Source organism: Leucoraja erinacea, chromosome 15 (genome assembly GCF_028641065.1).
Source record: "Leucoraja erinacea ecotype New England chromosome 15, Leri_hhj_1, whole genome shotgun sequence".
NCBI lineage: Eukaryota > Metazoa > Chordata > Chondrichthyes > Rajiformes > Rajidae > Leucoraja > Leucoraja erinaceus.
The window spans coordinates 10,431,169-10,448,698 of NC_073391.1; the positions used below are offsets into that span (position 1 = coordinate 10,431,169).

A 17,530-nucleotide genomic window follows, 5' to 3' on the forward strand; every position below is an offset into this window, starting at 1 on the left:
TGAATTTCTTCAATAAGCGTAAAAGAAGTGTGGAAAGAATGTGTTGACAGGAATCCCACCCAGATATATTTTTAAATGTCTATTATCAAGCAACGGGATTACTTTCTTTTTGTAGAATCTTCAATCTTTAACTGCCAAATACGGCATGGTTTAAAGGAAGAATTAATGAAGCTGTCACCTCAAAGACGGACTATAGGAAGAGACAGTCAGGCTTGTGAATGAATACACAAATGCTTCATCATTCAGCAGTCAGTTATTTCCCGCACACACAGCACCAAAATATAACGATACAACTAGTGAACATTAGCTAATCTGTGAACCGTTGTAACAGGTCACGTCAGGACCTCTTGACTAATTAGGCAAAGCCGACAAACACATAACTAAATGTGGGCAACATGAAATAAAGCCCGTCCCACTTTCACGACCTAATCTGCCGAGTTTGCCCTAGACTCATACTCTCAGCATTATCCCATCAAACCATACAACCTTTCCATGACTACAGGCTTCATCATTTTCATTCATAAAAGACCAAGCCTGAATTCATCCACACAACCATCTATGAATGAAGGTACTATTTGCTGTGAAAGCCATGGTAAGAGTACCACTGCAGGTGGGCACACCACTTCACTCCTGGATGCAACAGGGCACTGTCTTCACCTGCAAAGGGAGCACAATGCTGAACTCTTTTCTCTCTCTCATTAGAAGTTTACTTCCAAGTTGTCTCTCCTCAGCCTTAGAATCCGCCTTTATCCCCGCACGAAGATATCGCAGCTCAATATACAATTGCAATTTTCCGATATGTGTCTAAATATGTTTAACATCCAATAGCCAAAGGTTGGTAGCTTCTTATATTGGACATAATTGGAAATCCTCCAATGCTCTCCAATGCTGGTATATGGTACAACGCTGCACACTAATTCTTCCTGAACTTAATTTTTTTTTTAAATGACAGAATAGTCAATTAATTTTGATTATTTAATTATACAGATAAATGCTGTTTGACATATTTGTAGTGTGCATGCCGCCTCCATTCTTTGACAGATACACTATAAACATCTGCAACATAATAACACGTGCAGTTTGATTCATATATGAACTCATTCATTAACTTTGCTTGCTACTTTAAGTGGAGGAAAATGGGACCATTTTCTGTGAGGCAAAAAGATAACAGTGCAAAGCACATCACAAACTGTGTACATCATGTAAGTTATTGGGGCAAATCCTCCAAAATTATGGAAGAACTCGGATAAGGATATGGATATTTTAAAAAGACAGATTTGCTGGCTGCAACAGAAAAAACCCCAATCCACAGAAAGATTCAAACCTGTCTGGCCTGTGGACTTGGGCATCACACAACTGTGCGAATGGTGTGGGGAGGAAAGGCTGAGACGGAGATAACGAGATTATCTTGGATACACAAAGGAAGGAACCAAGCCTCAGCAGACAGTGGTAAACAGGCCAGCTCAAGCGCGATCACCATCTTGGATGACCCATCCATCGAGACAATAGGAGCCCGTCCAGGCGATGGGATAACGATCAGGCTGAGGGATCATGACATCAGCAAACCCCTTATCATCGGAAGCCTATTGTTAATGCCAGATCGAAACTGGGAATCATCAAAAGAACCCTTTTATCCAGAGGACCACCTGGGGGTTTCAAAGGAAGCTCAGGTATAAAACAGGAGTCAAGCCAGAACTCTTTCTGTCTTTCTGCTCTGCTGGACGGCTCGTGAGCCCAACTGTAAGTACCCTAGTGACCTGGTGAAATTCCCGAAATAGGATAGAGGTTGAGGAAATAAAGGGAAAAGGGGGGGTAAAATTGTGTAAAGTAAGTTTTACGACGTGCCCGATAGTTTTCCGTCCATAGTCTTAGTTTAAAGCATAAGTTTAGCCACGTATTATGTAGTGTTGGTGAGATTCGATTTCTCATTGTTTAATAAAGCCTGTAAATTTTAGACTTGCTTTGAGTCCATCTTGGTTTCTGTTTTCCCTCATCAGCACACTCTGGTCAATTCAACCTTTTATCATATCCCACCATAATTCCGAGGTCTAGAACCTAGGGGAATCCCTTTTGTTGTATTCTCTCTCTTGGAAACCGCTCGAGTGGAGCGGTGGCCGTTTGACCCTCCGACAAGGGAGAGAATAACTCGGGCAGTTGGGCCCGAAGGGAAATAAAGGGAAACGCAAAACCCCTACAATCACGAGCAGCTTTCCTTCAATTCCAAGCTCCACAAATTACTTCTGAACCAATGTTGATCTTGCCTTTCGGGCAACAACCGTTGTTCAGCTGTTGGAATGAAAATTTTAAGTCATGAGCCTGTGCTCACTAATGCATTGTACAAACAAGAAATTCCCTGAATATTCTATCCCAACGCCAACAGAACCCAATTAATTGCATTAAAGTCAACTTAGTTTACAGCAGGGATAAAGATGAAAGTATAATTTTCAAACATTCAATGCCATTGGAATTCTTTCACACACACTTGCATAAGTCCATTTTGTAGGTAATGTAAAATAGCTCCTTATCAGGAAAATACTCGAAAATCAAACAGCACAATGAACAATGGTTAAGTTGCCAAACTCTACTAAGTTTCAAAGCAAGGATATTCTAGCAAGTTGGAAGAACGTGACCCAATCTCATCATATATTGAGGGGAAATAACCAGATTGTATTTTTTTTTGCACTGACTGTTCTGCATTTAGCACTATATTTTATTGAGAAATATGAATCCCTGAGGCTTAAAGATTTGTAATACATAACAAAATCCATATTGTTGTTTTCTTGTTCCTTTAAGCACAAATTATTCATGCAGTGAAGTGATGCTGGATACTTATTTGTGAACACCTCAGGTACAAAGATGCCATTATTTTCCAGAATGTTATATATTGAAAGGAAATGGAACAAAGATGGTTGAAGTAGAATAGATAGAAAATACGCACAGATAATTGTTGAAAATAGCAGCAAAGGGCTGTTTTTCCGTGAAGTGTAAAATAGTGTTCACTAGGTGTCTGCTCAAAGACGCACTGGTTGCATTAATGATCTGCACGGCGCAATTTCCAAATTTTTAGATGACTGGGAGGTATTGTGAGGTTAATGGTAAAATACATCAAGGAGGTATAGAGGTGGATGGAATATGTGATTGATGAAATGTAATATTGAAAAATGCAAGGTTGGTAGGAGAAATGAGAAGAGATAATATAAATGAGGGCACAATTGTAATAAAGGTAAAAGGATATGGATGCCTAGATTTACACGCCAATTTGCTGAAAGTGATACATTGAGTAAATGCTGAAATAACTGGAGAATAATTTGGTGAATAAGTTTGCACAGATGCTGCCAAATGTTTTCAGTTTTCTTTCACACTTCCAGTAACTTTTTTGTTGATGGAGATATCAAGAATTAACCAGAGGGTGGTGAACTTGCGGAATTCATTGCCACAGACGGCTGTGGAAGCCAATTCTTTGGGTATTATTTAAATCGGAGATTGATAGGTTCTTGATTAGTAGGGATATCAAAGGTTATGGGGAGAAGGCAGGAGAATGGGATTGAGAGGAAAAGATAGATCAGCGATGATTGAAAGTCAGAGCAGACTTGGTGGGCCAGATGACCTAATTCTGCTCCTATAAATTATGAATGTTTGAACTAAAGAGCACACAATTAAGATAATGAGCAAAATAATCAAATGTCAAAGGAGGATTTTGTTTTTACACATGGAAGAGCAGTAACTTCAATTATAAAGTCATAGAATCTTACAATGTAGAAACAGGCCCTGTGACCCAACACCAACACTATCCACCAGGTCCCATCTACACTAATCCCATCTGCCTGCATTTGACCCATATCCCTCTAAACCTGTCTTATCCATGTACTTGTCTCAATGTTCTTTAAATATTACGATAGTACCTGCCTCAACTACCTCCTCTGGCAGTTAGTTCCGTACACCCTTTCTGTGCAAAAAGTAATCTCTCAAGTTCCTATTAAATATTTCCCCCTTTACCTTAAACCTATGTCCTCTGGTTCTCGATTCTCCTACCCTGGGTAAGAGAATCTGTACGTCTACCTGATCTATTCTCATGATTTTATACACCTCTATAAGATCACCCTCATCCTCCTGTGCTCCAAGGAATAGAGTCCCAGCCTGCTCAATCTCTCCCTACAGCTCAGGCCCTCGAGTCCTCATAAATCTTCTCTGCACCCTTTCCAGCATGATAACTTCTTTCATATAACATGGTGCCTAAAGCTGAGCACAATACTTTAGATGCGGCCTCACCAACGTCCTGTACAACTGCGACATGACTTCCCAACTTCTATACTCAATACTCTGACTAATGAAGACCAATGTGACAAAAGCCTTTTTAGATTCAAGATTCAAGGTTCAAGATACATTTAATTATCTTTACGACCGTATCTACCTGTGATGTCAATTTCAACAAACTATACCTACCTGCACTCCTAGATCCCTTTGCTCTACAACATTCCTCAGAGCCCTATCCTTTCACTGTATAGGTCCTGCCTACGTTAGTGCTCCCGAAATGCAACACCTCACATTTCTCTGCATTTAATTCCAGCAACCATTCCTCAGCCCACCTGCCCAATCGATCAAGATCCTGTTGCAATTTTTGTCAACCATCTTCACCATCTACAATACCACCCATTTTTGTGTCATCTGCAAACTTGCTAATCATGCCATGTACGTTTGATATATTGATATAGATGACAAATAACAATGGGCCCAGCACTAAACCCTGAGGCACACCACCAGTCACAGGCCTCCAGTCCAAAAAGCAACCTTCCACCATCCCCCTCTGCTTCCTACCATGAAGGCAATTTTCTATCCATTCAGCTATCTTTCCTTGAATCCCATGGGATTTAACCTTCCAGAGCAGCCTACCATGTGGGAATCAATGTTGAATACCATGCTGAAATCCAACACTACAGCTCTGCCTTCATCGATCTTTTTAGTTACATCCTCAAAAAACTCAGATTCATGAGACACGACCTCCCATGTACAAAACCCTGTTGACTATCCCTAACCAGCCCTTGTCCATCTAAATGCCTGGATATCCTATCCCTCAGAATACTCTCTGGTAACTTTCCGATGACAGATGTTAAACTCATTAAGCTGTTAATTGTGTTAAAAAGAGATCCAAATAAACTCATAAAATACAAAATTAGTAGCATGTGGAGGACATGGGTAAGCAACGTTTTAGGTTGCGATCCTTCTTCAGACTGATTGTGGGAGTGAGGAGAAACCTGGATGAGGTCTGGAGTGTCAGTGTGAAGCCAGCCATGTTGGCGGTGAGGAGAATTTTCAATGCCAGATGAGTGGATAAAGGCTGGAGATGAAAATGAGACAAGGGGGGAACAAGACTGAAAGGAGCCAAGGAGACACAACAACATCAGGTGAGGAGAGACGAGGAGTAAACGAGGAGTGAAATTAAAGCTGGATGGAAGGATAAAGGTGGAAGGGAAAGGAAGGGTGGGAAAGGAGGAGGTGCGGTTGGATAATGGGAGAAATTGGTGCACACCAGGGTGTGGGACACAGGAAACAGAGGAGAATAAGAGGGGCGGGTACCTAAAATCAGAGAATTCAATGTTTTTTCTGTTGGGCTGTAAGCTACCCAAGCCAAATATGAGATGCTGCTCCTCAGGTTTGCCTGTGGAATCACTCTAGCAATGGAGGAGGGCCAGGACAGAAAGGTTGGTATTGGAAGAGGAAAGGAAGTTAAAATTGTTAGCAATCGGGAGATGGAGCTTGGCGTGGCGGACCCAGCGCAAGTGTTCAGCAAAATGGTCGACCAGTCTAGATTTGATGGGTCGCATGGCCCCCTTCTCTGCTTTTATCATTCTGTAAATCTGATAATTTATGTATTCAATCAGATGGCTCGCTGGAAATATTATTATGTTTATTCAAATGACTCCAAATCAATAACAGTTGTCGCAAGGAACAATTTGTTCAAAGTGCCCCTTCAACCAGTCTCAGAATTAATAATCGTCCATGCGTCTGCAACATTTGTTTGCCAACGTTTCTAAATCATCTGAAGTTGTGCATTAGATACACTTGGATGTAATAGAGTGTGGGGGTTGGTTTATTGCTTACTATTTTACAAATGTGAGGAATACTTGAATTATCAGAACACACTAAACATCATTAATCTGATGATGTTGTCAGGCAATGAGCCAGATTTTGCAGTTCTAGCACTGTATTATTAACATTGACAGTCAACGTTGTCAGCAATTTCAAGAGGACGTACTTGTGCAGTTGAATATGGAAATCCAGGAACTGGCGCTAACGATTCTATCTCCTCCACAGAATGCCATTGTGTAGTTAGCATTATCAGTGAGTCGTCTACCACTTCAGATATTTACAGACTATAATTTCTGTAAAATACCATGAACATGTTGTCCTTTATTGCCTGAGATATGTGAAATTTTCATGGAGTACCAGCATAATGTTTACCAAATCCTTTGTTCTGAAAAAATATATGGTTTGTGCGAAATATTGTCAAAAAACATTTCAAAGTACAATGTATAATAAAACAAAGCATAATTTAAAACAATTAAGTCAATATATCTTTATATCAATAGACCTGGGCATGGTTTCTCTACATGATTAGAAAATGCATACCTGGGTGTGAGTTTGGATTCTTCTAGCAGTTTTCTAAATTCTTCTTTGGCCTGGAGTAGTTTACACTTTTTCTCTTTGTATTCTTCTTTAATTCTTGCTTTGATAAACTGCTCAAAAATCTTTAATTTAAAAGCATTGCAGCATGAGTCACATACTTGAAGATGCTCTCAATTTTATTATAATTCATTTCAAAATAAAACACATTAATTTGATGATTTATGTTGTCATTAAAACAATAATTTATTATATATGCCACTAGTAGAAGGCAATTGAACATGTTATTTAATAGGACATATAATTCATTTATTTCATAGTTCTTAGAGTGCTCCATATCTTACAAATATGTACAGTGGCTTGCAAAAGTATTCATACCCCTTGAACTTTTCCACATTTTGTCAAGTTAAAACCACAAACGTAAATGTATTTTATTGGGATTTTATGTGATAGACCAACACAAAATGGCGCATAATTGTGAAGTGGAAGGAAATGATACATGGTTTTCAATTTTTTTTACAAATAAAAAACTGAAAAGTGTGGCGTGCAAAAGTATTCAGCCCCCTTTACTCTGATACCCCTAAATAAAATCCATTGCAACCAATTGCCTTCAGAAGTCACCTAATTAGTAAATAGAGTCCACTTGTGTGTAATCTTATCTCAGTATAAATACAGCTGTTCTGTGAAGGCCTCAGAGGTTTGTTAGGGAACAATAGTGAACAAACAGCATCATGAAGCCCAAGGAACACAGTAGACAGGTCAGGGATAAAGTTGTGGAGAAGTTTAAAGCAGGGTTAGGTTATAAAAAAAATCCCAAGCTTTGAACATCTCACGGAGCACTGTTCAATCCATCATCCGAAAATGGACAGAGTATGGCACAACTGCAAACCTACCAAGACATGGCCGTCCACCTAAACTGACAGGCCGGGCAAGGAGAGCATTGATCAGAGAAGCAGCCAAGAGGCCCATGGTAACTCTGGAGGAGCTGTAGAGAGCCACAGCTCAGGTGGGGGAATCTGTCCACAGGCCAACTATTAGTTGTGCACTCCACAAATCGGGCCTTTATGGAAGAGTGGCAAGAAGAAAGCCATTGTTGAAAAAAAGCCATAAGAAGTCCCGTTTGCAGTTTGCCACAAGCCATGTGGGGGGCACAGCAAACATGTGGAGGAAGGTGCTCTGGTCAGATGAGACCAAAATTGAAGTTTTTGGCCTAAATGCAAAACGCTATGTGTGGCGGAAAACTAACACTGCACATCACCCTGAACACACCATCCCCACTGTGAAACATGGTGGTGGCAGCATCATGCTGTGGGGATGCTTTTCTTCAGCAGGGACAGGGAAGCTGGTCGCAGTTGATGGGAAGATGGATGGAGCCAAATACAGGGCAATCTTGGAAGAAAACCGGTTAGAGTCTGCAAAAGACTTGAGACTGGGGCGGAGGTTCACTTTCCAGCAGGACAACGACCCTAAACATACAGCCAGAGCTACAATGGAATGGTTTAGATCAAAGCATATTCATGTGTTAGAATGGCCCAGTCAAAGTCCAGGCCTAAATCCAATTGAGAATCTCTGGCAAGACTTGAAATTTGCTGTTCACAGACGCTCTCCATCCAATCTGACTGAGATTGAGCTATTTTGCAAAGAAGAATGGGCAAAAATGTCAGTCTCTAGATGTGCAAAGCTGGTAGAGACATACCCCAAAAGACTTGCAGCTGTAATTACAGCGAAAGGTGATTCTACAAAGAATTGACTCAGGGCGGCTGAATACTTTTGCACGCCACACTTTTCAGTTTTTTATTTGTAAAAAAATTTGAAAACCATGTATCATTTTCCTTCCACTTCACAATTATGCACCACTTTGTGTTGGTCTATCACATAAAATCCCAATAAAATACATTTACTTTTGTGGTTGTAACGTGACAAAATGTGGAAAAGTTCAAGGGGTATGAATACTTTTGCAAGCCACTGTATATATACATCTATCTATATACAAAAACATTCAGGTTAATTATCCCTTTTTGATAAAAAAAAAACTAAGAAGCAATGTAAAAAAGATGAAGACAATCATTTTAAATAAAAATGCGAGAGGAACATAAAATCAATAAAGAGTGGAAAATAAACGGTTCTTGATATTGCCCTGATACGTAATGGATATGCTGCTTAGAGTGTGGCTCAATGTTCATTGATGGCATGGATTATAGAATAGTGAGAGATATATGAGACAGAAAGAAAGAGTTTAAAAATATATTAAATTTTCAAAGATAAACCTCAAACATTATTCTAAGGATATGCTGCGTTTGTATATACTTGAGTGTTCATTGTTGAAATTTAATTCAAATTGATTAACAAATAGAATATCACCAATAAGTAAGGAATAAACTGCAGATGCTGGTTTACACCGAAGATGGCCACAAAATACTGGAGTAACTCAGCGGGACGGGCAGCATCTCTGGAAAAAGCAATGGGTGATGTTTTGGGTCAAGTCCCTTCCTCAGACAGAATCTGAAGAAAGGTCTCAACCCAAAACGTTACCCATTCCTTCTCTCCAGAGATGCTACCTGACCCATTGAGTTACTCCGGCATTTTGTGTCCATCATCAATATGTAATAGGTGTACAGTCATTATGAACACTATTTTGATATAGGAGTCTAATTTTTTTTTTAATGTAAAACATTCTTTTTTGGGCTTTTGTAGAATCTAACTATTTAATATTAAGAAGATAGTTATTACCATATATCAAATAAAAATTAGAAAATTGTGGCAAGCTAATATGAATAAACATAATAGGAACTAATTATTTGGAAAAATAAATTGAGGTAGATTCTGAATTCATTTTATAAAAAATAACAACTTCATAATCGAAAAAATAAAACACCAGAAAGAAGATAATCAATAGGGATAAATGAGTTCTTTCAAGGCACTATCTTATCTTTAAAATTTAGAATAACAATGGCTGTGCTCATTACTGAAGATAATTTCAAAGTTCACACATGAAGCTAATGATGAAATCAGTGAAGTTCATAAGTTCAAGGAGCAGAAATTGGACCATTCAACCCATCAATCATGGCTTATCTATCATTTCCTCAACTCCTGTCTTCTCCCCGTAACCTCTGAAACCCTTACTAATCAAGAATTTCCACCTTAAAAATATGAATTCACTCCACAGCCTCTTGTGGTAATACATTTGGTTGCTTACTGAGTCCCCTTTCTATTAACTCATAGCTATAAACAGGTTTAAAATGTATAGAATTGTGTGACGTTGGAAGATTTAGTATTTCCACTAAAGCAGGCAGAAGACATGAAGGTTACTACATTCAGATATGAGTCCATTTTTTATTCTATAATAATTATTGTGGAGTCTTGGTCGCATAATTATTAATTTATAGCCAGTAAGTTTCATGTCTTCAGAATGAACATAGTTTGAAATCTTACATGAAGTTTTTATACATTTTTAACTTTTGCTTTTTGTCTCTTATGTTTCTCTCACGTTCTCTCAATTCTATCTTTTCATTCCTCCTCTACATCACTGTACAAAAATGTACAATTATATCCCATTTAAAATTCCCTAATTTATACATTGTTTGCATTCAAAATGTATATGGTATGCTAATCCCTCAAAAAAGGATGCATTGTTAAGGTTGAACGAGGAGCTCAAACCCAATTTTAACACCATTCAGTCTGAAGAAGGGTCTTGACCTGAAACGTCACACATTCCTTCACTCCAGAGATGCTGCTTGTCCCACTGAGTTACTCCAGCATGTTGTGTCTATCTCCAATCTTAACAAAGTTATGTTTTCATATTTCCTTACAACAGGGAAGGAGCCATTTCGCCCATTGTTTAAGCCAGCTCTCTTATTATTCTTACCAACACACATATCTCCCTTACGCCTCATCTCTCACATATACCCATTAATAACCCCATGGAATATTACAGGCTTACATTAGGGATACTTTGCAGTGGTCAATTAACCTAACAACCAGTTTTTGGTATGTGGGAGGAAACTGAAGCAACTCAGAAAACTCGCATAGTCACAGACAGGGAGAACATACAAACTCCACTTGGGGAAGACGGAGATCAGAATTAATACTAGATTATTGGGACAATGACTTATGTGCACCACTTGCAGCACAACTAGAGGAGATCAATGGGCTTGCAGATGGATCAGACAATGCATACCCATCTACTGTGCATAACTTGGCAACCACATTCTTCCTCCTGGCATGTTCTATTGCTGCGCCTAGTCTCCACATTCTCTCACACCTCCCCATCAGTGGCTACATGGCGATCTCTCAAAGAATACTGTTGCACCTGATAGGTGGCCTGCTTGTTAATCAGGCTGATAGCTATGAGGGATTCCTGGGTAAAACAAAATGTAAAGGATGGCCTGATAGTAATCTATCCTTCTGCCTTTCATGTTCATCACACCCAGTAATATGCAGCGGCCGACACATCTCAATGATAAATCTATCTCCAACTAGAGGCTGGACTAGCAGATTGGATAATATGAGACATTCGATCAGATTGCTGTTTGAGTGTACAGAGGTTGCAGTAAAACATGACATGGATCAGGACCACTAATACTGACTGATCTACAACTGGTGCAGTTGTTTTTCCCGTTTGCTGATTCACAGTAAATAATGCATATGATAGCAGAAGTTGAAATTCAAAACATTGCTTAAAATGTAATCTGTAAGATAGGTGTAAGGCAAACACTGTTCTTTTGTTGCAAATCTTGCTATAATATTTCAGAAATGAACCTCACTCAAATGATGGTCATAGATGTGTGACTTTCTCTGGAAGCTTTATGTCAAGACAATTCTGCAATAAATGTGGCAGAGTTGAAAACTCATCTTGGACTGCATTCTCCTCTTCTACAATGTTTCTTGGAAATACAGTTCCAATGTAAACCCGCCACAGCTATTGAAATCAATAAAGCTCAATTACTTCACAACAGCAGGTACCATTTAAGGAGTGCACATTAAAGTACACCATTCTTCTTTTTGTTCAGGATGAAAGACTCTTTGTACAACGCAATCCATTCGGTACACTTGATGTGGGTAAAAAGGATAAGCTTTCCAGAACGCCTCAATGGTGTGTAAGTGGCATGCTCAAAATTACGCTCTTCTAATTGAATGCTTGAGTTAACACGGCACTTTGCAAAGAATGCTTTAGATACAGAATTTAATAATTTAAAGTTCCTTTTCAGGTGCATTTCCCTAACCAAGAGGGAGAACTGCAGGCTTTACATGATTTTACCACTCTAGCTTACTTAAAAGAAATAATAGTATGATTTTAACAAAAAGTAAAGGCAGACACAGAAAAAAAACTGGCACCATTAAAATACTTTCTTCAAAACGTTGTTCAGATACCTTGATAGTTGAAGGTTTATTTTTTTTTACATTTTCCTATTTCAGGGAATACTTGCAAACAGTAGGGATATTTCATTCAACTAAGAATGCCTTTGTTTCATCCGAAAGGATATGCATCCGTTATTAAATATTTACTTCCTCATGAAAGATTAATCCCACTTGTTGAAACATATTCTGTGCATTTAATATTAATAAAATAAATACCTGTTTACGTTCCTCTGGGTTTAGAAGGAGATAACGAGGGTCAAACACTATTTTGTGCAACTCCTTTTCCCACGTAGAAAATGCGGAGACCTAAAGAAATAAATTTGAAACGGTTTTATGTTTTGTCTAACAGGGAGCGTCAAAATGAGGTCACATTTTTGATGTGTTTATATTCATCAGCATTTGGCAGCACAATATTTACAGTGCTTAGATTAGTGCAGTTCATTTCATACAAGCCTGAACACACCAGATAGAACACACAAGAAAACATCATTTGTCCCGTGAGGCATTTATAGACTATTAATAGTCGAAGGAGTACACAAAGTATAGCTTTGTTACAAGACGATAACAAACTTTGAGGATGTTGCAAAGACGGAATGAGGAATGAAAAGAGCAATTATCCTCATGACAATTTTGGGATAAGTTCGTGTCCGGAATCATTGTCCACATTATAATAAAAGTACCTCCCCTCTCATAATTGTGTTTATAATAAATACGAGGGAGGGGGTGGGGGGTGGGGTGCTTTTGTTATATTTTTGGAATTTCGCCTGACTGGTTGATGAAAATAAATAGTTCCATTAATCACATTAAATTTGGGCAGTAATTATATTTAAACAATTGATCTTTTGCATGTCAGTATAGTTTGAAGTGCACGTGGTAAATCACTTACAATTCAGATCATGGTAGCTGTGAAAATTAAATTCAATAAAACATCTAGAATTTAAAAGATAGGGCTGCTGGTAGTGGTGACCACAAAACTGCCGGATTGCTGTAAAAACATGTGTGGTTACCAATGTCCCTCAGGCAAGGGAACCTGCCATTCTTACCCACTGTGGCTTCCATGTTGCTCCTGAGCAGCTAACATGGTTGACTCCTAGATGCCCTCTGAGGTAACCTGGTGAACCACTCAGAGGTAAACCATTCAAAGGTAGTAAATGCTGGTCATGAGAGTGATGAAATGAGTGATTCAATAAAATAGATAAAACTCATCAAATATTGCAGGGATGAAAATAATGTGGAACAATTAATTCCCTAAATCTACAAACACATGTCGATAGCCTTGTTAATATAGTTTGAATTCAGCAATGGATTTTTATAAGTGCAACATGCCTTCAAACTGCAACTGGAATAAAGATATTTACAGATGGTGGGAAACACTCATGAATTCAGTTGCCACAATGTCCTCAATATTTGCAGTCAATATTATGAAGACTTTCAAGATGCCGAGACACCTCCATTGAGAATCACAAACTGTCCCAACTCAGGAGCCCAGACCTGATCTTGGACACAATTGAGAACTCCAAGTAGCACAAATTGTTCATGAGAAATCCACAGTCTGAAAAGTAATTTCCAGTCTTATGGGCCTGTCCCACTTAGTCAATCTTTTAGGCAACTACAGGCGACTAGGCTGTCGCCACATGGTTGCCAGGGTGATGCCTGTATCGCCGTGAGTAGTCACCTCAGTCGCCCAAAGAGTCAAAGTGTTTTTCTGGTTGCAGCAGGATTTTGAAATGTTCAAACATTTTCGGCGACAATGGGTTTGACGCCAATGAACTTGACTTTTCCTGACGTAGGTGCTGTCGCCAGGATGGCTATAGGTTGTCGCCAGGTGATGTAGGTTATCGCCAGTGCTGACTTCAGTGAATTCCATTGGCGACTACCTACATCAACCTACGTCAACCCGCGACAGGTAACAGCAACTGAATTGTCTTCAGTTGTCGCCAACAGGGTCATAGCTTATCGTAGCTTGTCGCATGTGAACGTAGGTTGATTCGGTTGTTGTAGGTTGTCGCCTGTGTGGTCATAGGTTGTCGTAGGTGTGGTTGTAGGTGGACGTCCTGATGTGTCGCCGGTTGTCGACAGCTTGCCGTACCTTGATGTCGACTAGGTGGTAGGTTGTTGTAGCTTCTCGCAGACATTGTCGTAGGGGGATCCAGTCGCGGTTTTTCGGCGACCTGCTAGACTGTGGAACGGCATCCCCCTTCCCATCAGAACTGCCCCCTCCATTGACTTCTTTAAGTCAAGACTAAAAACTTATCTATACTCCCAAGCCTTTCCTGACATCCACTGAGTGAGGGCTATATGTATATATGTATGTAGCTTGTTTGTTTATACTATTTCTATAACAAATGTAAAGCACTTTGGCCAACGAGAGTTGTTTTTTAAATGTGCTATATAAATAAATGTGACTTGACTTGACTTGCTATGACTATGACATTTAAAAATAAATTGGATAGGTATATGGACGGGAAAGGAATGGAGGGTTATGGTCTGAGTGTAGGTAGATGGGACTAGGGGAGAATAAGTGTTTGGCACACACATGAAGGGCCAAGATGGCCTGTTTCCGTGCTGTAATTGTTATATGGTTATATTATATGGACAATGACAGTCGCCGGCAGTCACCTAAAAAATTGCCTTAGTGGGACAGGCCCTTTACTATTAATGGGCTCCAAAGTGACCATACTAGTCTGGGTACTTGTCAGAATACAGGGTGCTCAGTCAGGATTACCCTCCAGTGCCAGGCAAAACCCAGGTTTGCTGCTCATTTATATCTAGCCTTGCCCCAATTCTATTGTGTCAATTTGTTTCATAAATTGCCCCAATTCAGAATGGTGATTGCCTGAGTGATGACAAGGCCTTGTACAAAGCTAGGTCTTCATATGGCTGTCAGAAGAAGCCACTCTCCCACTGAAAATATATTAAGAGCTGGCTAAGCCACAATCCCAAATCCCAGCTGACATGCCAAAGCTGTGAAAGCTTCCAAACATTCCCAACATTCATAAACATCCAAAAATATTTAGCATTCAAAAATCACACAAAATGAAAAAAAATTAAAATCAATAAAAATCTGAAAACCGTCAAAAAGAAATACTTGTAAACAATTAAGAACACAGTCGATCTCAATTGATTAAAATAATGTAAATGGTTTTATACTGGCTAGTTCCTTGACTGCTATTCCTCTTTATTAAAGCAAATAGATTTGCTGTTCCTGCACGTCTGATGTTCAACTACTGGTTTTTCCCAGTAAGTTCCTGCTCTTTGAAAATGATTCCACCTTGATTCTGATATCCAGCTCTTTCAGGAGCAAGGATTTGTACTGCATGACATTTCCATTCTACCATCTGAAGTGGGTCAAGAAATGTTGGTGTCCTAAAGTTCCAATCATACTCACATTACTTTGCCTATGCCTCAAGTTGTTGGAATAGCCCAGTGTTCCAGGTTTAAAATAATTCTTCCATGAGGCAATAACATTATCCAAAATGCCCGAACTTAAGGGTAGAAATTTGAACTCCATAATTAAACCTAAGATTGAGAAATTATTTGAGTTAAGGAATCAGTTAAAGTCTGCTTCCCTCTTCCAGAATTACACTTCCATCAATGAGATTTCCTTTGACCGGAATTAATTCTTTAAAAGCAATTGTGGCTGGATCTGCTTCCAAAATTCTGCTATTCGTGATGTTTGCAGATCTAACAAGATGGTTGTTTTCCCAAGGAGCTTCCACGTGCCATCAAAGATGCACGTTAGTAAACCTGCAAAAGTCATATCTAAAGTACATGACTAGATAGAATGACATTTAGCACCTTTTGTTGACCAAGTTGAAAGATCCTTTTTCTTCATAATTCACAATGAACTAATTTAAAAGAAACTGACCCTATACAATAATATAAATCTTTTGAGTAAATGATTGTGCGATTATTTTGTTTGGTAGAAAGATAAATAATTCAATATTATTCTAGAAAATTTGAATGTACATTTTGGATGTATTAATCCCTTAATAATCAAGTCATGAATTGGAGGACAAATAATTTTCCCCATTTGGTTTTGTCAAGCTTCTCACTGACATATTAATGTTATATCCAAACAAAGGAAAATGGAACATAGACCACATCCTTAGGTTTGTGCTTAGGTTTACGTTAAAAACAAAATCAATATCCTGTGTATTGTTAAAAATATGACTCTAATTGCTTTAAATCAATCATGAAACTCCTTTATATTGTTTTCATTTGAAGTTTGAAGTTTGGATCTCACCACAACATTAATCTTCTGCTAAACTGGACCAATAAGCAGTTGTGAGATTGATGCTCTCAATTATTTTGCTTCTTCTCTCCAAGGGAGAATGTGGAGACACCACTTGACATCTACAATGAATGAAAGATTTCGGGCAGAAGTGTGGTTTACTTTGCTCTGGCACAATGTTGGACAGCCAGTATAATCATTTGTCACAATGATTATTTTGAAATATAACACCATGCATATTGTAACTTAATTGTTTAGTCTCAATCATCCACATGGTAGGCATACTGAAAATTTGTTTGTAACATTACAACCCAATCTCTGACCCATGGCCATTGCTCCACAGAAACAAATGTCAGTAGGTTTCAATTTCCTTGCCAATCTGTTTGATATATTGAAATTTGCTTCCATGTTTTGCTGATATTGTCACATTTTTCAGTCTAACAAGGTCCTCCTTTGTTTTGCTGATCACTTTCTAATTTTCTGGAAGCAGCAGGAAACTACAAAAGATCATGGATTAAGAGAATAGATGACAGAACGCCAGATGCAGTTTAACACAAGAATAGGCTGATCATTCAGTTTTAACATGCCACCTGCTCACCATTTTCCACAGATCACCTTTACCCGACATGAAACTTCTCTCCAGAGATGCTGCCTGTCCCAGTGAGTTACTTCAGCATTTTGCGTCTATGTTCTGTGTAAACCAGCACCCGCTGTTCCTACACCTTTCCCTTCATGCAGCGGTAAAGGAACAGAGTACCAGGGAATCGAAGACAGAGAACTAAAGGTCCTTCTCAGTCATCTCACACCAGATCTGCAGAGAACCAGTTTGCTGGAGAAATCCAGAATTCATTTCACAAATCATTGACCTTGCCTTCCAATACCAATCACACACTCTGAGGTTGTACCATCCCAGGACACTTTCGAACACGAGCCAGTCCACATCTGTGGATCAGTAAAAAAAATATTCTCCCAGAGATGCCATGATTCAGTGAGGCATGGTGCAGGAAAGGCAAAAAGATAAAGCGAGCATGGAAGCAAGTGGAAGAGTGGCACAGGCAGAGGGAGGTTGGAGGTGGGACATGTCAGCTGGCGTGGAAGGCATATAGAGTGTGGAGATGGGGCAGGAGAGAGAACGTGTCAGCCAACTCCTGTCTGAATGGTATTTAAAGCTGGTAGTGAAAGCAGTGATAGAGATAGCAGAGCGAAGGTGCAAGATTATTCATTCTTCTCTGCTGTTCCTGGATGTCACATCTGTAGAATTAGCTAAGAATACATGAGCTACTTACTCATGTCCTAGCCATTGCAGGTTTGCCTCTA

At 39.2% G+C, this 17,530-nt stretch overlaps 1 protein-coding gene across 1 annotated transcript in view; it reads right to left on the reverse strand.

The window, feature by feature from the left end:
• tcerg1l (transcription elongation regulator 1 like) overlaps positions 1 to 17,530 on the reverse strand; it is a 662,686-nt gene that overhangs the window by 69,106 nt on the left and 576,050 nt on the right. Inside the window, exons 11-12 of the mRNA XM_055646670.1 lie at positions 12,196 to 12,285; positions 6,628 to 6,746 (exon numbers count right to left, since the gene is read on the reverse strand). Of these exons, the coding sequence (XP_055502645.1) occupies positions 6,628 to 6,746; positions 12,196 to 12,285 (209 nt within the window). The remainder of the gene's footprint in view (positions 1 to 6,627; positions 6,747 to 12,195; positions 12,286 to 17,530) is intronic.